This window comes from Rhineura floridana, chromosome 5, assembly GCF_030035675.1.
Source record: "Rhineura floridana isolate rRhiFlo1 chromosome 5, rRhiFlo1.hap2, whole genome shotgun sequence".
Lineage (NCBI taxonomy): Eukaryota > Metazoa > Chordata > Lepidosauria > Squamata > Rhineuridae > Rhineura > Rhineura floridana.
Window position 1 is genome coordinate 156,350,837 of NC_084484.1, and position 23,034 is coordinate 156,373,870.

The following is a 23,034-nucleotide window of genomic DNA, read 5'->3' on the forward strand; positions in this document are numbered from 1 at the left end:
TGCAATTCTTTGCATATTCAAAAATGTTAAAAATGCAAAGAAACACAGATTAAACTTACCCACACTTAATCTGCCTGTGACGTTCCTATCAGGATTGCGTGCGTTTAGAGTCACATTTTGAGTGGATTGCAAAAGTAGTGACGAGTCCTAGCGTAGGAAAAGAAGAGATGCACATGTAAAAGACTTTCAGATATTCCGCACAGGAGAAGCTAAGCATCTTGGCTTCTTGTATGCTCCCAATAGCCTATGAAAGTCTGGCGGTGTCACAGGGCAAGGTGGCTGGATGACCAGAATTCCTTATGATGCCTGGCTTTGTTCTTGTCTCTTTCACCTACTGCAGTCTGTCTTTCCCTTTTTATCTTTCTCCTTTTATCCAGTGGTAGAGCATCTGCTTTGCATGCAAAGGGTCCCAGGTTCAATCCCCAGCATCTCCAAGTAAGACTGGAGAGAACCCTGTCTGAAATCCTGGACAGCTACTGCCAGTCAGTGTAGACAACATTGAGCTAGTTGATCTCAGTATAAGGCAGCTTCCTATATTCCTATTGACACTATTTCATCCTTCCCCATCCCCCACTCTACTGTAAGCATTTGAACAGAATAGGGATGCTTGCAAAAGCAAGTGCCTCCGTTTCATTGTTTGTGAACACGGCTGAAGCAAGCAGGGCCTGCCCGCTCCCTTCACTTCCTCTTGCCCCAAGGCCCCGTTTCTCATTTACCCACAATGGGTCTTCTTCCTCGCAGAAATTACACATATAGCATTAGTTACCGCTGGGGATTCTAGGAATAGTAACCTCAGTCCTTGGCCTGAAAGGAAAATATCCCCTCTATCTCATTCTCATGCCCTGCCCCAAGGTAAGAAGTTATTGGGCCTTGGGGGAGGCAGAGGACCCTGAGCTTAGAGCATCCTTACCCCAATTCTTAGTTATCTCCTCATTGCCTTCTTTAGCTTCATCTGTCACTTCCTTCAGTGCCAGAAATCCATACCTCAAGCCCACAGCAGGGCCACTCTTGGTACCAAGTCCAGAGACAAGAGACTGAAGTGACGGAGTATGTAGAAACATAAATTGACACCAACTCCCTCTCTAGTCCCACAGTGCATAGCTGACTTTAACTTTTCCACCTGCCCTGCCCCACCCCTCTGCCTGGACCCTTATCAGGAAGAGCTGCAGACTTAGCTGTACTGCTGCAGAGGTGAGACTGTGCTGGGACCATCAAGGGGCAAGCTTGTCCACCTGCTTTGCCCCCTCACCCCTGCTCTTTCTGATATCTCTCTGGGGACTGCCCTTTGCCAGGAAGATGAATGCACATGGCTTTTAGGTGTGGTTGCTTTTTTTTAAAAAAAAAGTTAAGATTTTATTGTCTTAATTTTTTGTAAATTGTAGTGTTCCTTTCTTACTTGTATTTCGCTTTTGTGTGTATTCTTTGTGAGCCACCTTGGGGATCTTTTTGGCCAAAGGCAGCATGGAAATGAACTTAAAAATAAACAACTGATACATGTCTTGTATAGGATAAATTATGACATGTACATGTTATTTTTTTTAGATGCCCATTGATTTTGGACTTGCAGCCCAATTCTGCACATATTTAGTCAGAAGCAGGCCTCACTGAATTCAGTTGGCCTTAAGTGCAGATGTGTGTGCAGAGTATTGCAGCCTTGCTTACCTTTCTAGAGTGAACTTCTTTGGCATGTAAAGGATATAAAAATTCGGACTCCCCATCTAGATGAAGTCCTTTACTTTGAACATACAGGTATCCCATTCCACTCTGTAATGATAAAAATCTCTAAGCTTTAATAGCACTGCATTTCTTACTCAAGATTTACTTATTTTAAAGTTTTCTCCAAATCTACTTATCTATCTATTAATTTTTTACCCTCTGCCCTTCCTCCCAAAAGGAGCCCATCTTCTTCAAATAGTGGATGAAAATGCTCATGAGGAACCTCTTTACTCTGACCAGGCGAAAAAAGAAGAAAAATTGCTTGAAACTATATAACATGATGGCAAGAGAGCATCAGAAAAAGAAAGAGCCATAGCAGGCATCTTCTTGTAATGCTGTCCAAACAAAACATCCTGCCTGATTCAGCCATGGATCATATGTCTGTAGCAGGTGGAGGCATCTATGTGTATAGCCCTACCTGAATGAGGAATTACAACCACAAATGGATGTTCCCCAGTTCAACTGCAGCAGTGCACTTGCAGCAGCCCAGACAACATGGCTGATGTCAAGAAGGATGGGACTTGTCATTGAACAATCTCTGGAAGACCACACATTCCTTATTCCTGCAATGCTGCTATCTGAAGAGGGCTCCATGCATGCACTCCGACTGCTTTACATGCACATTAATCTATATGGCCTCTTCCCTACAAATGGAATTAAATATTTCATGAACACAGTAACACATGACTAAATGAGGCACCTCAACAATTTAACCTATCGAGATAAGTTGAAGTTGATTCAAGGATTAAAGAACTAGTTTGAAAGAATGCAGTCAAACCAACAGTGCAATCCTATACATGTCTACTCAGAATAAACTCACACTGACACCGATGGAGCTTATTCCCATAGGACTGTAGCCTTAAAGTAGTATAGTATGAATAGGAAAATGTTAGATCTGCAGATAATAACTAAATATGGCACAAATCAGATAAAGGCTGCATACATACCACAATACATTTAAAGCACTCCCCCCGAATCCTGGGAACTGGTTTTCTCCTCGCAAAGCTACAATTCCTAGCACCCTTAACAAACTACAGTCCCCAGGATTCTTTGGAAGTCATGTGCTTTAAAGGCGCTTTAAATGTATGATGTGTGCACAGCCAAACTATCAGGCAAGGAGACAAGTTACACAATTTGGGGTACAATCTTAAGGCGGAGGGAGAGAGTGGAGTGAAATCTGAAGGCGATTCAACTCCATCCAATGTCCTGCGAGGCTGAATGAAAATGAGGTTGGGAGATTAAAAAATCCCTCTTATTGCTTGCAATGGAAAGGAAGGAGATTTTTAACATCAGCTCCTGAGGGTTGAGGGCATGTTGGGGACCAGGATGGCTTTGGATCCAAACCATTTGCTGGTCCTCCTCTGACTCACATCCTTTTTGCCCCTACCAATACCAGAGCTCCAGCATTGGTTAGTCCAGGGCTGCAGTAGTTGCTGTGGCAGCTGGGGAGTGACACCTCACATTGGATTTCCTCCTTCTCCGACATTAGAGCTCTGTTATCTGTGTGAAAGAGGGAGCTCTAATGTATCCCATGGCCCCTGGGAGGTTCTCCTAGGGGGCATAGGGTTGTACCCTTCCTCCATTATTTATTCCAAAATGTATGCACTGCCTTTCAATAAAAGTATTTTCAGAGCAGCTTACAAAACAATAATAATATACTGTACAATACAAAATTAAATGGTAATGATGTAAAAACACAGCAAATAAAAGCAGTATAAAACATCTCAGACAAAACTGAGAATTAAAATTCCTAGAAAATGAAAAAGGTCCTCTCACCTGGTGCCTAGTCTGACACCAGATGAGCATTCCTGGGAAGAACATTCCACAAGAAGGGCATTTCTCAGTGAGAAAGCTCTAGGCAAGAGAGTAAGAGTACATGCACAAAAAAAGCATGATTGACACTTACTGGAGAAAACCACATCACTTTAAGAATCCAAATGGTCAGAGCAAAATTCACTACTAGGAGGATGATCAGGAGGAGAACAAAGAGGTATAGGCAACGCTTTCTCCAGCCATAAATGCCAACACTGTAGACATTTTGTGGTTCTGGTCTCTGCAGGTGAGTACCTGGTGTTGTTGTAGTATAGTGTTCACGTACCATCTGCTAGAGAAGAAGAAAAATGAGATAACCATAAAAATGATCAGGACTGCAATGTTTAACCAATTACTTAGTTAACTGATTTTTTTCAATGCCCCCAATTACATTGTCAGAATTTTTTCAAAATGCTGCCGATGGAAAGCATCTTTTAAAAAGGAATTTTGCCTACATTATGAAATATGTAATTTATAGGGTTTGGCCTTATTTATAGATATAATTTTCTGTTGGTAATTGAAAACTTAAAACATTATTTGGCTAAGATCATGCAAATACACACACAGGCATTCTCATGCACAAATCCCATTAAAATAAATGGAACCAGTACAACAATATGGTAGCACTTTATTCCACTACTGGAGCAAGGAATCTGCCAAACCAGTGTAGCACAATTTGTAACATCAAGCTGCAACAGCTATTGTTAGCTCACTGATTCAATACCTCCCAAGACTGAACCTTTATTTTACAACCATGTCTCTATAAAAACTGGACTGAAATTCAATGGCAATCTACACTCATGTAGAACACATATCTTTAGACATTTACATTCCATCATGAATTTTGTTTCACCCATGTATTTCAAAGGGAAAACATGGGCTTTCTTTTATTATGTTCAAAATGAATAAAATATTAGTTGTATTGTAGTTTAAAACTTTGAAATTGAACAACTAATAATTAAAAGTGTCTAGTTACTAAGAAGTTAGTAGACTTGACAACGTAGTTATTTAATGACACACTGAAAAAATAGCCAGACACATTGCTGGTTAATAATAGTCACAGCAGCTGTTACACAGTTTGAATTAATTTCAGCAGAACTTCCAGTTGCTATTTACAGTGTGTTCTGATACACTATCAGCATCAGAGTATGAGAAACAGCCTTTTTAAAGTAAATGTTCAAAGGTTTGGGGAAAAAAGATATATAATTCAGTTTGGTGGCTAATAGAGAAAATGATGAATGCAAGGTTCTTTACATTTGTTCATTAAGATTCTCCCTTTCATTATCCATGCGTTAACTTGTAGTTCATTATCCATTCATTAACCTGTAGACATTCAACCATCACAACTGTCATGGAAGGCGTAAAGGACACAACAGTCAGCAAGCTAGACAAGAACTTTATTGTCTCTCTTCAAAAAAAGCAGAACAGCAACAAGAAACTCCACCCAGATACAATGAAGTCTAATGCCAAGTAGTTACTAAACCATACAATAATGCTATCCACCCACCAGCCAACAAGATCTTGTTCTGTGAATCCATATTCTTCTTGCTTCTCCTGCTTAATTGGAAACTCCATTTGAATGCACATGCCAATACTTCACAAGCAAATTTAGGAGGAGAGGAGCCCTCATTCCTTGATATTTTTTTTAAATGTATAGGATGCTGGAGAGCCAGAAAGATTAGCAAGTCAGCAAAGCGCTTCCATCCTCCAGAAGGAACAGAAAGCCTAGCTTCCCCCACCCTCTCAGTATGATGTCCAAATGTTCCAAAAACAGTAATCTGCAACCAATTTTACAGCAAATTGCAATTTTTTTACTGTGTAGTAACAGCTGTTAAGCCTACAGCCATACTACCCTGAACAAGCCCGATCTCATCTGATCTCGGAAGCTAAGCAGGGTCAGGCCTGGCTAGTACTTGGATGGGAGACCACCTGGGAATACCGAATGCCGTAGGCCTAGAGGAAGGCAATGGTAAGCCACCTCTGAATACCTTTCCATGAAAAAACTGTGACTATATTCAAAAAAGATTCATAGGGTCGCCATAAATTGTAATCGACTTGAAGGCATATAACAACAGCTCGCTGTTAAAAGTTAGGTGAATGTTTGCATCACCACCGTCTCTTTGCTAGTACAGTAATGAAGATGGAAAAATACTTGCTATCAGAATACCCCCAAGGTCATACGGATGTAAAATAGTTGCACACAATCATGCTTTTTTTATATTACTCTTTGAGGTAGTACTCATTGCAGTAATCTAATAGAAGTTCAGACTTCTGGCTTTTGAGCCCAAGGACACATTAGGCCACTTTTTATGATGCCAGCCCTCCTTTTGGAGAGGATCAGGTACATACAGCTGCTTCCTATCTATCTGGTGCACTATCTCCACCTGTACTTGCGGGGATCAGTCCAATTTCTGTGTACAGTACATTCAAATTGCATGAATTGTGTGAATGTTTTTTCTGTACATTGGCAGACAGAAATAGGAAAATCTATCCCAGTGTGTACAGATGGGGTCAATATGCTTGGTCACTGGAGAGGAGATCTGCATACTTGCCCCTATCCATATGTTGGGACAGTCAGGAAGGGTGCATGTGTCAGGCAAACTAGTCTATTGTCCTGAGAAGCCTCAAATACAGAGGAACAACTTTTTGCACTGATAAATGCAAGCCAAAACACCTGCAGACTGAACCACAGGGATCCCATAACACATGAAAATGCTGTTTCCAAGGTAAAGGTTTAGGGCAAGTAGCGCTGCAATCTGTCCACAGCACCACCACATAGTTCTTTGTGGAGTCAATCAGAAAAAAAAAACACATTTCACCACTATGGTATTTGTTCAATCCAAGCTGAGGGGAAAAAAATCAATATGGATTGAATGTAATGTTTGTATGCTTTACCCTAACAGAAACTCATCAACAAGCAAGCATAGACTCTTCCAAGTCAATGCTGAATTTCAAGTAAATATTTATGAGGCTCAACAACAAAGTTAATATGAGTGCAATGCTAAGTGGGAGATGAGGGGGTGAGAACTGGCAAACAGTCTGCCCCTTTCAAAGTCCTGCTGGCTCCTGCCAGATGGAGCAGGAGATGTGGAGGCTTGGACAATGTTATTGTTGTTGCTGTACAGATCCTCCCCTCCATTCCAATTATGGGAAAATCTGCTACGTCAGCTCCAGGATGCCATAGATGCAAGGTTTGATCCCAAGACCTCTTGCCCTACTTGCAGAATGCCCCATTTCAGGGCCAATACCAGCTACTGATGGCAAAAAGTAGCTCTACGGCAGTGCAGACAGTGAAGAGCAGCAGACAAACCCTTCTTCTGACAAAGCTCATCTTTGCAGGCAGAGAAGCACCTCTGCTCCTTCCTAACCCCTTCAAGCCAGTGGATCTGGGAGTTAGGTTTACATTTTAAGCCAAGCAAATGTAACTACACAACCAACTACACAACAATCTTGTTGCATTGTATTTTTACTGTATATTTTTTATTGGTTATTTCTTATGTAATTTTTTTTGTAATCTGTTTTAATATGTTGTTCACCACTTTGGGGGCCTTTTGGCCAAAAAGTGGTATATAAATAAACTATAAACTAAACCAAACCATACATATGTGTCAAAAATCACAAAGCATGTTCAACAGTGGTATACATAAGAGCAAGATACCACAAGACATTTAAGTCTCTCTAGCGTATACAATAAAAAGTGATAAAGTTTTTCTTAAACTGTACTGCATCAGACTGCAGTTGTGTATTTAAATGCCATGGAAAAATATTTCCTGTAGAAAGAAAACCACCATCGTGGATAAAAGGGTTCAGTCTAGCCTTCCTAACCTGGTAGTTTTCTATATAAATGCGGGTTTGTTTTGCTTGATGGGAGGATTCAGACACTGAACCCTCCCACCTGGATCCTGAAGCAGTAAGACCCAGGAAAAAAAAGTTACTCCTAGATTTTGCTGAACAAGATTCATCTGCTCAGAGAAGTGATGTGTCAATTTGTGCTGGATGGGGTTGCATTTCCGGTTATGTATAAAGTGTGCTGTAAGATGTTGCCCTTAGCTTTGGCATTAGGTGGCATCTGTGCCACAATGTACCCTTTGTTTTAGGCTGGTCCACCAGTTATAGCCTTTCCTGTACAGATAGCCGACTTGGAGGCACATAACAACAACAAATACATTGTACTTGGAGCTGCCTTTAAAAACTTACTGGAACCTTCAGTTAGACCAAAATACAGCAGCTAGATTGCAGACTGGAATTGTATGCTTGGAATACAACTCACCAGTTTCAAAACACCTAGTACCATGTCTGCATCTGTGGCTAATAGCAACTTTTGGGGGGAGAGAGACTATTTGCATTGGCAAAGGATTTCATTCTGCCATGGCCCAATCCAAGCCCCTCCCCTACATGTGGCTGCTGTAAACAAAAGAGAAAAAGACGACGACCTCAGGAGATGCACCTGCATGTCACTGGCATCATATCTAGTTTGGTCTTTAGAGGTTTATCTCTTTACTGAGAAGGTTTAGAACATGTGATGCCACCTAGTATACCAGTTCTTCCTTCCTTCCTTCTTCAAATCCCTCTTCAGATTTTTTTCCCTATGAAACCTTTGGAACAACCTCCTTGTTCCCACGCCCCACTCAGCTGTAACTAAGCCTAAATGTCTAACAGAAATAATTGCCCATTCTTCCCGTTTACCTGTGCGTCCACGTGCTTTCCTTAGTTATTTGAAATTTTATAGTCTGCTTTTCTTATAAAATGAACTCAAGCCCTCTCTCTGTTGTTTTGTATCTCAAGCTAAGTCCTGTACTCTGTAAAGCACCATGCACATTGATGCAACTACAAAAGCCATCCAAAACCCTGACCCATCACACTGGAGAGTTTGAATGAGACAGAGGTGTCCCTCCACCCAACCCTGCCTAGAACCACTGGCCTCTGCTGGCGGTGGAGCACTGCTAGTGATGAGCACCCCAGTGCACCTGCCCAAGCAGCAGGTGGGTAGACACAGCTGCTGGTGTAATCTCTGCCTGGGGCAGCCACAAAACCACTCACAATGGTGTGCCTGGGAGTCGGGACTGCTGTTGTCACATGATGGGAACAAGCCAGTTACAGGCCTCTCCATTACTGCAGATTAGGAGCTGGCACAGAGAACAGGCATTTTTTCCTGCATGCCCCCCCTTCTACCCTTGCCAGTGCAACCAGTGAGCCTGTGGATGAGGCGGTGGCTATGCCATTCCAGTAAGCCTCATTGCTGTTGGCCAGGGGTTTGGATTACCCCCTAAGGCTGCAATTCTGTAGCTGATTATCTGGGACTTCGTTCCCAGTGGGAATGAACTGTGGGAATTACTTCTGAGTAGACATGCATAGGAGTAGGTGTGCATAGGAGTAGGCATGTATAGGATTGCCCTGTTACTTACTAACCAAGAATAAATCCATGTTAAATGAGAAAAGAAATTTTACTAAATATCAGTTTTGCAGTGACAGTTCATTAATAATGTCTCATGGTGTTTACAACATTGGAAATGCACTTCTACCTTTATCAGTATTCTGCTTCACAAAAGAGTGGAATTTGATTATTAATGCCTCTCACAGGATTCTTTGAAATAAGAGGCTACAAACTACAAAATATTATTGAAGTATGCTGTTCTCTGTTTCAGCAAGATATGGCTCTTTTAATTATTTATAAGCCAGGAAGACAAACATTACCAAAAATAAAGAATTGTTCTAAAAGTAAGCATTAAGTACATTATTTTTTCAGTTTTCCAGGGTTTTTTTTTTTTAAAGAACATAATTCTAGGACTTATCTTGGACCTATACTGATAATGGGTTGTATGCAATGTTACTCTTCTGCTGGCACAACAGGCATACGCTTGCATGGTTGAACTTTCTCCTCCTCTCCTCTGCAGTACCCCATGCACCCTTAAAATCTGGTCCAGAGGGTTGGGGGACCCTCAGGAGCAGATTTGGAGGGAGGCATGGGGAGAGCAAAGGAAGGGGAAGTTCCGCTGTGTAAGTAGAACACTGCTTGCACAGCACTGGATACATCCCAATGAGCTTGACCCTACTTAAGAGCCTGACCCTATGTTCACCTGATCTTCTGCAAAGAGCCCAGCATGCATAAAAACTAACACACGTATAAGTAAACTGAAGTTGAATCCTGACTATACTGTTCAGGCTTTATTGAACTAAGAGAGAACATGATACAGTGTGGATGCGGGTATGCATGTTTAGCCTCACTCCCAGAGTAACACAAATTATCTAGTGCCAGGATTCTGAATTGTGCAGGGAGTCTCCATGAATACATCCCCAGGACTGATGGTTGTTCTATCAGTCAGCCTTCGGATCTCCATGTGCTGTTGTTAAACGCCAGGTCGGTTCACCATAAGATCTCCCTTGTCCATGATTTAATTGTGGACGAGGCTGCCAACCTGGCGTGTATAACTGAGACCTGGGTGGGCGATCAGGGAGGCGTTGCTCTTTCCCAGCTCTGCCCACCTGGGTATGCGGTTCAGCATCATGGTAGAACTGAAGGACGGGGAGGTGGGGTTGCTGTGGTCTATAGGAGTTCTTTCTCACTCACCAAGCACCCTGTCCAGGTGACGACTGGTTTAGAGTGTCTCCACCTTGTGTTGGGCCAGAGAGACAGACTGGGAATTTTGTTGGTGTACCGCCCGCCCTGCTGCCCAACAAATTCTCTAACTGAGCTGACAGAGGTAGTCTCGGAGGTACTGTTGCAGTCCCCTAGACTTTTGGTACTCGGGGACTTCAACGTCCATGCCGAGACTGATTTATCTGGGGCGGCTCAGGACTTCATGGCCTCCATGACAACCATGGGGCTGTCTCAGGTTGTTACCGGCCCAACGCATGTGTCGAGACATACTCTTGATTTGATCTTCGCCACTGGGCATGGAGATGGTGATCTGGTGGTTGGGGATTTGTCATCTACCCCATTGTCATGGACAGATCACCGCTTGCTGAAGTTTAGGCTCACAGCGACCCTTTCCCTCTGCAAGGGTGGGGGACCTATTAAATTGGTCCACCCCCGGAGACTAATGGATCCTGAGGGTTTCCAAAGGGCTCTGGGGGATTTTCCGACTGAGAAGACTGGCGCTCCTGTCGAAGCCCTGGTTGGATTGTGGAATACGGAGCTGACCCGGGCAGTTGACACGATCGCTCCCATGCGCCCCCTCCTATGTAGAGCTCATACAGCTCCATGGTATACCTCGGAGCTGAGAGTGATGAAGCAAAAGAGGAGGAGGCTTGAGCGCAGATGGAGGCGAACTCCTGACGAATGCAATTATGCTTTGGTAAGTGCTTCTTCTAAGCGGTATATAGTAGCGGTGAGGGCAGCAAAAAAGAGATATTTTGCTGCCACAATTAAGGCATCTCTCTCCCGCCCGGCGGAGCTCTTTAAAATTGTACGAGGGCTTTTACATTCTGGCCCTCGGGATATTATGGATTCATCTGTAGCCCGCTGTGATGAGTACGCGAGGCACTTCCAGGATAAGATCGCATGCATTCGCCGGGACTTAGACTCCAATGTTATGACAGTGAGTTCCAACGAAGCATCCAGAACGCGGTCTTGTCCTTATTTATTGGATGAGTTTCAGTCTGTACAGCTTGAGGATGTTGACAAGATCCTTGGACTGGTGCGGGCGACCACATCTGTTCTGGACCCTTGCCCCTCTTGGCTGGTGAAAGCTGGCAGGACCGGAACCGCCGGCTGGGCCAAGGAGATAATAAACGCCTCTTTGAGAGAGGGAGTGGTCCCTGACTGCCTAAAAGAGGTGGTAGTGAGACCACTCCTGAAGAAATCCTCTTTGGACCCAGATAACCTGAACAACTATAGACCTGTGGCGAATGTTCCGTTCTTGGGCAAGGTACTGGAACGGGTGGTTGCCGGCCAGCTCCAGGGGCTCTTGGATGACACTGATTATCTTGATCCATTTCAATCCGGTTTTAGGCCCGGTTTTGGCACCGAAACAGCCTTGGTCGCCCTGTATGATGAACTTTGTTGGGAGAGGGACAGGGGGAGTGTGACTCTGTTGATTCTCCTTGATCTCTCAGCTGCTTTTGATACCATTGACCATGGTATCCTTCTGGGAAGACTCACGGAGTTGGGAGTTGGGGGTACTGCTTGGCAGTGGCTCCGCTCCTACTTGGAGGTTCGCCACCAGAAGGTAGTGCTTGGGGAACATTGCTCGATAACCTGGACTCTCCATTGTGGAGTCCCGCAGGGATCGGTACTGTCCCCCATGCTTTTCAACATCTACATGAAGCCACTGGGTGCGGTCATCAGGAGTTTTGGGCTGCGTTGTCATCAGTACGCTGATGACACGCAGCTCTATTTCTCCTTTTCATCCTCCTCAGGTGAGGCTGTTAACGTGCTAAACCGTTGCCTGACCACGATAATGGACTGGATGGGAGCTAACAGACTGAAGCTCAATCCAGACAAGACTGAGATGCTGTTGGTGAGTGCCTTCTCTGCTCAGATGGTGGATGTTCATCCTGTTCTTGATGGGGTTACATTCCCCTTGAAGGAACAGGTTCGTAGCTTGGGAGTTCTTTTCGATCCTTCCCTGTCTCTTGAGGCCCAGGTGGCCTCGGTGGCACGGAATGCTTTTTACCATCTTCGATTGGTAGCCCAGCTACGTCCCTATCTGGACAGTGACGACCTCGCTTCAGTTGTTCATCCTCTGGTAACTTCTAGATTGGACTACTGCAACGCGCTCTACGTGGGGCTGCCCTTGAAGACTGTTCGGAAACTACAGCTAGTCCAGAATGCAGCGGCCAGATTGTTGACGCGGACCAGAAGGTCCGCTCATATAACACCTGTTCTGGCCCGTCTGCACTGGCTTCCTATTTGTTTCCGGGCTAGATTCAAAGTGCTGGTTTTGACCTATAAAGCCCTACACGGCATGGGACCGCAATACCTGGTAGAACGCCTCTCCCAATATGAACCTACCCGTACACTACGCTCAACATCTAAGGCCCTCTTCCGAGTACCATCCCATCGAGAGGCTCGGAGGGTGATGACTAGAACCAGGGCCTTTTCAGTAGTGGCCCCTGAACTGTGGAACAGTCTTTTTGATGAGGTGCGCCTGGCGCCGACGCTACTATCTTTTCGGCGCCAGGTGAAAACCTTTTTATACTCCCAGGCATTTTAAAGTGTATTTTAAACAGCATTTCCATATTTTGGATGTTGTTTGGTTCATTATTGTTTTTTTATTATTATTTATTATTTATTGTATTTATTGTATTTATATATTGTGCTTGTTTTTATCTTTTTGTACACCGCCCAGAGAGCCTTCGGGCTTAGGGCGGTATATAAATTAAACTAACTAAATAAATTAAACTAAATAAATAAATAAAATACAAAAGGCTCCTTGTCTGCACGCATGGGAAAATCGGTGTGTCATTTGTGGAAACAGTCTAGGTCAGTGGAGCTCTAATGTGGCTGATGTGTCATATGCAACAAAATGAATCTTGCTAATATATATGAGTATATAATACAAATTGATTCAAGAAGCATATAGCTGAAAATGCAAGATTTTATACCCATGTTTATATGTTAGAAAAGCAAGCTAAGCTCTATTATTAAGTAACAATGATAAGATATTTTCTCAATAAAAAATTAGTCATGCACTCATAGCCATTTTGCAGGGGGAGGACAAGAAAACTGTCAGGCAAAATAAGCCTGGATTTTCTAGTAGGGTACAGAGACAGTTCAACCTGTGTAAATCAGATTCTCCACAAAATCATAGAGTATTTTTTTTGTTTTGATATTGCTAATCTACTATGTTGAAGTATTTAATACAATGAAGCTAAGAGAGTTTGCTAAACTAAAGCTCTAACCATGTTTAAATAGTTCTTAATAATAAATAATTATATACAAAAAACTTAAATGTTATATTTGGTGCTTGAAGATAACCCTATGGCAGACAAAAGGGCAGATTAATAGAATTGCAAGCAGTGCGACAAGTAAAAAACAACAACTTAGTTACAGTTCATAATATTTGCACATCCAAGCACACCTGAAAGACTTACCTTAGACAATTTTAAAAACAACAGTTTGCTGAACTAACTTGGATCAGAATCTTTCTGCCTTATAGAATGATTTTCTCCGCTTGAATCTAGAGTGGAAGATATTTTAGGCGTGGCTGAACTTGTTTACATGGTTGGCCACATCTCACATTCCACTGCCTTTCACTGGCAACACTGACAGGGCTAATTTTAATCTATGACAAACTAGCTAGTGCTGTACTTACGCTTTAAGGGATGAAACTCTTAAAATAATAATAATTTTCAGGGGAATTTATGCTGATTTGACTTTTGCTCATCTTACTGTTACTGAGAAGCTTAGTTCAGCTGGAATTCAGCTAGAACTCTGTTTGTGCCCTGGAACTCTGTGTTTATTCCAGTTTGCTCTGTGCAGTGAGTGCAGTACAACTGCAAAGTAACACAGAAAGCAACACTGGCTTAAGCTGAATCACATCCCAAAGCAGCAGCTGTGCATGGGAGTGAATAGAAACATGGATGACAAACAACATAGGCACAAGCATTATTAATTATTATCTTATTGGATTTCTTACCTGCCCTTCACTATAAGGTTCCAAGGTAGGTTACAACAATATACAAAAACAGATATTAAAACAATTTACAGAATAGGTTGGGGCCTCAAATATATATAAATGTATCTCAGGTGTCAAAGGCCAGGGTAAAATCCACCTTTATTAGTAATCACCTGAGCCTATAGGGTTCTTTCAGAAAACAGAGGAAGCTAGCTGACTCTCTGTGCTGAAAGACCCAATTGCCAAATAAATTGTATTGCTACTCAGACATGACTGTGCACCCGCAGGTCATGATGAAACTCAGGAAATCATTCCTCTTTACCCCCTCTTCCTTCAGACAGGGGATTTTTAGCATATTGTTTCACTTTCTGCTCTCCAACTCTCTCATTTACCTGATCTCGCTGTTTTTCAAACCTTGCATTATCCAAGTCCCAGTCGTTTGCATTTGAGCATTCTCCCCTCATATGTGTAGGCCTCCACTGCAGTTCTGTTTCCCTAGTGCCTTCCCAACTTCTTAAAAGGCAAATGTCCACATTCCATCTGTTTCTATCTCTACTTTAGTAAGGTAAGGTAAACTTAAGGTCCAGGCAAAGTGGATTGGGTAGACTGTGTAACTCGTAATAACCAATCATCTAGCTATCTTACATTTCTGGATTGCTGCTTCAAACCATTTTACTTATTGCCCACAATTTTGTGTAAACAAATGTTCCAAGTATAATAATGTGTGTAATTCTTGCTAATTCCACCAAGTAACAAGACTTATGGGCAATATTAAAACAGCAGCAACATAATGCAATAGCCTTTGTGGCATGCAACTATCTCCAGATTGTTGTTGTTGTTATGTGCCTTCAAGTCGATTATGACTTATGGCAACCCTATGTATCAGTGACGTCCAAGAGCATCTGTCATGCACCACCCTGTTCAGATCTTGTAAGTTCAGGTCTGTGGCTTCCTTTATGGAATTAATCCATCTCTTGTTTGGTCTTCCTCTTTTTCTACTCCCTTCTGTTTTTCCCAGCATTATTGTCTTTTCTAGTGAATCATAAGCAGTACTTCCATTAACATGCATGTAAGATGCAGGTTCATGTGAACATGCAAACAGAACATGAGCAGATCTGTTAACACTACCCTGAAGGGAATCAAACTGTTAACTATCAAGTCACACACACCCCACCCCAACCTTGCTGATCTCTAGTTTGCTTAGATAAAAGGTTCAAGCCTTTTTCTGCCTTTGGAGGAAGAATTTCAAAGCATGGGAATTCCCCTGAAGGCAGAACTACACATTATATACAACATAGGGCTGCTTTCCAGAATGGCATTGCAATGTGATTTCTTGCCTCTTCCCTGGTAATATGTAGGATGACTTATTCTGTGATATCATCAAATTGTGCATTCCCATGCACCACATCACTGGCTGCTCTTTATGAAGACTATGTGATTATATCCCAAAATGGGGCAAGCAATCCTACACATTAAAACTTACTTAGTTTCCCAAACTTTTATTATGATGCAATCTCCATGGAACAGCCCACTTCATTTATTGGTTTCCAGTATGTATTTTAGACATGTTGATTATTGATTGTTTTTATCTGGTCCTTGTAGTATGTGATTGTTAGTATTTATTGCATTTGATGGAATACTGTAGTGTATTTGGGACTGAAGTCTTAGGTTCTATGGTAAATTCTGAACCATACGAAATGAATTTTTTACTTGGTTTTCTAACTCACTTCATCCTGAAGCTTTTAGGAGTCTAAGGACAAAACTAGACATTCAGTAGACATGTAGCATGCAGCTACATAGCTATTTTTTCCCTATTTAATTACAGCACAGGGGCTGATGTGATCATGGTGAGCAATTGAAGAGATAAGCCTTCCATCCCTCCATACTGCGTACCCAGTAAAAAATTAAGTAATAAAAAACCCTAGGTAAATAGCTGTATGGAACATCTCTAGCAAATCATAGAATAGTAGAGTTGGAAGGGGCCTATAAGGCCATCAAGTCCAACCCCCTGAACAATGCAGGAATCCAAATCAAAGCATTCCCGACAGATGGCTGTCCAGCTGCCTCTTGAATGCCTCCAGTGTTGGAGAGCCTACCACCTCTCTAGGTAATTGATTTCATTGTCGTATGGCTCTAACAGTTACAAAGTTTTTCCTGATGTCCAGTCGAAATCTGGCTTCCTGCAACTTCAGCCCATTATTCCGTGTCCTGCACTCTGGGACAATCGAGAAGAGATCCCGGCCCTCATCTATGTGACAACCTTTCATGTACTTGAAATGTGCTATCATATCTCCCCTCAGTCTTCTCTTCTCCAGGCTAAACATGCCCAGTTTCGTTTGGCCCTGAGAAACATGCTAAAATATCACTTCTCTTGGTGATGGGCAATATTTATTGTCTCTCAGTTTTTGGCTGTCTTAAACTACTAAGGTCAGAATGGAGACTCATCTGTACCACAGAAGCAATCTCTCTCAAGGCATTCTCATCTAATTTCATACATAAAATGTCCAATGAACGTACAAACCAAAGTATTCAGTGAAAATATACATTTTCATGTCAAGTCAGATGCAATCTACAAATCTCATGCATTCTGGTTTTGGCTTGGCCAGCATTGCTTTCTGAATAATTTGCTTCAGAGTGTAGCGTTGCCCAGACCAACAGGAGTGCAAGAGAGTTCAGTGTGCTATTTCCAATCTGGCTGGCTCTCTCTCTCTCTCTCTGCATCAAGTAACAGTATGCCCCTAGAGGATGGAACTGCTCACTCTTCACACATTGGACCCTTGCCATGCTTTCCCCACCCTCCACCCTCCATCACTGCACACTCATTCATACACACCATGAACAGCTTGGGATAGCTTATCTCACTCCATACTAGCCAAAATTTTTAGATTTGCTTTTCATTATCATCACACATTTGATGATAAAAACTGTTTACGTGCAAATGTGTGTGGGGGGAGCGGGGAATGTAAACTTGTCAGGGGAACACTACAAAACACTACCACTTCTACCTATTAAAAGGTTTTCAGGTTCTGTGCTTCCTTTACTGGAGCCTGGAATTACAAGACTGGTAGGATGAGATGAGGCTTCTTTCTAATAACTGACAGCTGTAGTCCATAAATTTAGGACTAATACATTCCTGATTAAATATAGAATTCTGAGATATTTATTTCCTTTTACACATTCACGGCCATTGATATTTATCCACTTTATCATATATGGTATGTATGAGTTGATCTTTTTACAGCCCAGTAATTAATCAGAGAGACAGGATTAAGCTGTAAAACCTAAATAAAATATAAATTAAACTCAAAAATACTTATAATAAGATTACATTTTATAGAAGAAATGTACATGTTGGAGACTCTCACATAGTGCTCCCTGTCCACCTGTTGGATTGGAGTTTCTAGCAGATTGTGGGAGGCTGCATCCACAGGCAAATGGCCCAATAGCATCTTCATTTCCCTACCAGAAGAGGCACAGACTAGCCTAGAGGGAAAGTAACAATGAAGCATGGCTATGAAGCAGATACACATCCCCTGCCCAGAAACCAGGAGGTGTTCAGGGGGCAGGATTCCAGTAAAGTCTGTATCCAGCTGTTTCTAAGCCAGCCAGGCACCAGCCAGGGAGGATTAGCTCCAGAACTTTCCACTGGTCCATATAAAATAGAAAAAAACAGAGCAAAGCGTTTGGGGAGAGAAGAAGAGGACTCAGGGGGATTTAACCCTTCCCCTCATGACTAAGGCAAGAAACAGGGGAGAGAGGAGTAATGGCGTGAATCACTTGGCATGGTTTTAGTATTTTTGTTCACTGGTATAATTTTATACCCAACTAGTCTTCTATGATAAAATGTACAAGGCACCATTATTTTCTATGATTCAGAGGTCAAATTGTCTACATGTTTTCATTTGAAGAAAATCTGAGAAAAAAGGTATTAGCATCCAGCAGTGGCCAGCAGGCCAGTGGCACTCACCTGACTTGGTATCACTGCTGCTTACCAGGAAGGGGCAAGGCGGTGGCTAAGTCGGCATGGTGCAAATGCACCAGTGGAAAGCAGCAGCAACGCAAACAATGGGAGCTCAGGTGAGTGCTGCCCCCCTGCCCCCCGCCAACTGCTGCCAGTAGTATCAATATGAAACAGGCAGCAAACGTTCATGTATGGACAGTGCACAAATGAAGCAAGGGACTGGGAATCTAAATCTAGCTGCAATACTATAATAATAGCTGGAAGGAGGAATGGCAATAAAACAGGTCAGGAATAAAATAGTGAAACCAACACATTCAGTTAATTGCTATGAATTTCACTGATTAACAGTGCAATCCTAACAACGTCTACTCAAAAATAAGTCCTATGGATTTCAATGGGGATTACTCCCAGGTAGGTGGGTTTGGGATTGCAGCATAAATCAATGTTAAGTAACAAAACTAGTGCAATTCCATAGGTTTGGGGGGCAGACAAATTTAAAGAAGGGGGTCCTTAACTTTATAGACCAGATGACCAAAGCTTTTCCATTTGGCCCTCCTTTTGGCAGCCCCCCCCCGACTCAATCATATGAAGCAAGAAAATACTTTAAAATGTTTGGTTTGCCATCTTGACTGAGCAAACCAGCTGAACGTCGGTGCTAGGAAGACTATAAGCAGAGAGATCTCTTGTGCACATGCCTTTAGGATCGTGAGTTTTTGCCTGAGATTGATAATTGCATAAAGAGTATTGATTAAATAAAGATGTAACAAAGACAAAAAGATGATAAAGTTCACTAAATTGTACATGAAAAATATATTACCACTTAAAAAATTGCAATAGAAAAGCATTTGAAACAATGTAACAGTCTTGTAGATTAAGGTTTCTTTCATGTTTATGTATATGGATGTTGTTTATGTATTTTGCTTTGCAAATTAATTTGATAAGTTTTTATTGTACCTTGTGTATTCTATTGTAAACCACTTTGAGATCTTTTAGATAATAAGCGGTCTACAAATGGAAATAATGATAATCTTAATAACTATAGGCCGGTAGCAAATGTTCCATTCCTGGGCAAGGTCCTGGAACGAGTGGTGGCAGGCCAGCTCCAGACACTCTTGGATGAGACCAATTATCTGGATCCATTTCAGTCAGGTTTCAGGCCTGGTTTTGGCACGGAAACAGCCTTGGTCGCCCTGTATGATGACCTTTGTCGGGAGAGAGACAGGGGGTGTGTGACTCTGTTGATTCTCCTTGATCTCTCAGTGGCGTTCGATACCATCGACCATGGTATCCTTCTGGGGAGACTAGCTGAGTTGGGAGTGGGAGGTACTGCATTGCAGTGGTTCCACTCCTACTTGGCAGGTCGCCTCCAGAAGGTGGTGCTTGGGGAACATTGCTCGGCACCCTGGACTCTCCAGTATGGGGTTCCGCAGGGTTCAGTTCTGTCCCCCATGCTGTTCAACATCTACATGAAACCATTGGGTGTGGTCATCCGGAGCTTTGGAGTGCGTTGCCATCAGTATGCTGATGACACGCATCTCTATTTCTCCTTTTCATCTTCTTCAGGTGAGGCTGTCAATGTGCTGAACCGGTGCCTGGCTGTGACAATGGACTGGATGAGGGCTAATAAACTGAGGCTCAATCCAGACAAGACTGAGATGCTGCTAGTGGGTGGTTCTTCTGACCATATGGTGGATGTCCAACCTGTTCTGGATGGGGTTGCACTCCCCCTGAAGGAGCAGGTTCGTAGCTTCGGGATTCTCCTAGATCCATCTCTGTCACTTGAGGCTCAGGTAGCCTCGGTGGCACGGAGTGCCTTCTACCAACTTCGGTTGGTGGCCCAGCTACATCCCTATCTGGACAGGGATAACCTGGCTTCAGTTGTCCATGCTCTGGTAACCTCCAAATTAGATTCCTGCAATGCACTCTATGTGGGGCTGCCTTTGAAGACGGTTCGGAAACTGCAGCTTGTGCAAAATGCAGCAGCCAGATTGGTAACAGGGACCAGACGGTCCGAACATATAAAACTGATGCTGGCCCGCTTGCATTGGCTGCCTGTATGTTCCCGAGCTCAATTCAAGGTGCTGGTTTTGACCTATAAAGCCTTACATGGCTTGGGACCACAATACCTGATGGAACGCCTCTCCCGATACGAACCCACCTGTACACTACGGTCAAGATCAAAGGCCCTCCTCTGGGTGCCTACTCCAAGGGAAGCTCAGAGGGTGGCAACAAGGGAGAGGGCCTTCTCAGTGGTGGCCCCCAAATTATGGAATGATATTGGTGACAAGGTGCACCTGGTGCTAACACTGTTATCTTTTCGGCGCCAGGTCAAGACTTTCCTCTTCTCCCAGGCATTTTAGCATGTGTTTTAAATTGTTTTTATATTGTTTTAAATTTTAAAATTGTGTTTTAAATTGTTTTTAAAATATGTATGTTAAATTGTATATTTGTTTTAATGTTTTTGATTGCTGTAAACCGCCCAGAGGGCTTCGGCTATGGAGCGGTATACAAGTGCAATCAATCAGTCAATCAATCAATAATGATAATAGTAGTATTCAATGGTTATTTACTTTTCTTATCCAAACATGGGGTGTAACCCAGCCAAAGTTAAGAGCTGCAGTCATATATACTTACCCAGAAGTAAGTACCACTGAACTAAAAAACAGCTTACTTCTGACTAGGCATGTATAGGATCCCACTCTAAATCCAAATGATTTCAATGGAAGAGTTAAGTTTCTGCCCCATAATTCCTTAACTGATTTATTCTGCTGATTTCAGGAAGCACTCATATGTACATACATATGAAAAACAAATTAAAAAAGAATATATCAGTTGCCTGTTGCTGATGAAAATTGCCCTTCGCAGTGATTCAGACCTTTAATAAGACAATGATCTATGTGCTGCAGAACAGCCAGCTGTCTCTCATACAATTAAAGACTTCATTGTAGAGCTTGCTAAAAATATGATAATTGTTCCCTTGCAATCCAGGTAACATTTTGCCCAACAATGGGAGCGATTACACACTGTTATGTAGCACAGAAAAATTAAGAAAATCCAAGTTTCTGGATACTTCCTATTTTCATTTTTTGTTATAATTTGTTCTGGCCAAATTATAATTGCAGAATATCACCTAATGATAGAAACCATGCAGCATGCGCCATCTACCTATCTAGCCAATCTTTATATAACTATTCATGTTCAGTAGAAGAGTTTATAGAAAACATTTGGTGTATATTTGGTTGAAGCTTTTGTACCTTACTTTGTATGCTTTAAGTATGGAAGACATAACATTATTCACTAATAGGCAAAAAACCTTGAAGTTTTAGAATGTACCTATAGCCCACAGATATTTCTATCAAACTTTAAAAAGCAGGGAAATTGGGCAGCTATAGTGAATGCACCACGGGAGCAGGAGACCTGACCTCCTCTCTGAGATACTGTACTGCCCTACAAATTTGTCAAAATGCAAACACAATTTGGGTTGGTCTTTCACAGTCCAATCCACTTCCTGTGTAGCTTGGAAGAATTTGGTAACATGGAGGTGGAAGGGAGGGGCAAGAGGGGATTGGATGGGAAGGGAGGGGTGAAGGGAGAGGGAAGGGGCAAGAGGAAAGGGATAGGAGGGGAGGGCAGGTTTGATCATTTGCATGCTTTTTGAGTTCAGTGGGATTTAATCCTGTGCAATCATGCTTAGGATAGGTGAAACTGACCTGGGGAGGGGCAGGGAGGAGGGGGAAGGGGGAGAGAAGAGAAGGGCAGGGGGAGGGAGGAAAAGGGAGGGGCAGGGGAGGAGATTGGGTGGGTGGGCACTGGGCAGAGGGAAAGCCCCTTTCCAAGAGGAAAACATTGTGAACAGTATCATTGTTTTTCAGGGTTTCCCCCACCTTTTTATTCTACAGCAGGCACATGTAGCCTCCCACCCAAATTTAAATCAAAGATGTCCCTGGCCACATCCACACCAGACTTTTATTTCACTTTAGGCAGTCATGTCTTTTCCCAAAGAATCCTGGGAAGTTCAGTTAGTGAAGGGTGCTGAGAGTTGCTAGGAGATGCCATTCCACTCACAGAGCTTCAATCAGAGTGGCTGACTGTTAAACCAGTCTGGCCACTGGAGCTCTGTCAGTGGAATAGGAGTCTCCTCTCAGCACCCTTCACAAACTACACTTCCCAGGATTCTCTGGGGGAAGCCATGACTGTCTTATGTGAAATCAAAGTCTGGTGTGAAATCAAAGTCTGATTAGGCAAGCCCAGCAGCTGTGAGTTTGGCTTACTGAAAGTTGGTTCCTCCTGAGCATGCCCAACATTATCACTGAGTTCAATGCTAAATTTCTTAAATTAATTAAAAATCAGCCAGGCATTTTTTTTTACTTTTAAAGTGCAGAAGATGAAGGTCAGAGTATGGGGCAAGGCCAGTAATAGGATTACAGGTACTCTATGAACATTGCTGATTTTTAATTAATTTCAACAGATTATGAGAACTCTGACAGAAAAAAGTCCAAAAGGGGTCTTTTCTCTCTTTTTAGAATTTGAACTCTCTATTCTCTCTGACTGTTTTGTGTATCACCATGAAAATTTAAAGGGTTGTTAAGCAAGAGTTTCTGAGTTCAGGACTATAAGTTTTGTAAGGTTTTGTTTTGAAATGAGCTTATGGGCAGCATCAGAATGGCATGGGAGTATTTTCTATTTAACATTGTGGAATGTGAAAAATCCATGCTGACTATAGTATACAGCCACTCTCGTGGCTGTATAATTAGATCTAAAACTGAGACACAGAGAGAGCTACTTGACAATTATTTAGCAAACATGACATTATAACTCTAGGGTTTCAATCCAACATAGCATCTGAGAAACCAAAGCTGCTCCCATGGAGCTCTTTTAAAGAAGCAAAATCATACTAATACCTGTTTGGCAAAACAGGAGTGGAAAAGACTGAATCCAGCACCCTATTGGCTTCCTGAACAAGCAATCAGCATGATTTTTGTAGAT

The 23,034-nt window shown here is 42.5% G+C and overlaps 1 protein-coding gene and 1 non-coding gene across 5 annotated transcripts in view; one reads left to right on the forward strand and one right to left on the reverse strand.

Annotated features, from left to right (window-relative positions):
- Positions 1-23,034, reverse strand: part of SGCG (sarcoglycan gamma) — a 45,695-nt gene that overhangs the window by 18,198 nt on the left and 4,463 nt on the right. The window contains exons 1-4 of one of the 4 annotated variants that reach the window (XM_061628555.1): positions 13,564-13,682; positions 3,623-3,817; positions 1,663-1,764; positions 60-147 (exon numbers count right to left, since the gene is read on the reverse strand). In XM_061628555.1, coding sequence (XP_061484539.1) covers positions 60-147; positions 1,663-1,764; positions 3,623-3,817 — 385 coding nt within the window. In that variant the 5' untranslated portion in view covers positions 13,564-13,682. Of the gene's footprint in view, positions 1-59; positions 148-1,662; positions 1,765-3,622; positions 3,821-13,563; positions 13,683-23,034 lie in introns of those variants that run through there. The other 3 variants (XM_061628554.1, XM_061628557.1, XM_061628556.1) reach the window with 3 other exon arrangements.
- Positions 5,364-5,482, forward strand: LOC133386412 (5S ribosomal RNA). Its single transcript, XR_009763157.1, has one exon. It is a non-coding gene; the product is annotated as a 5S ribosomal RNA (ribosomal RNA).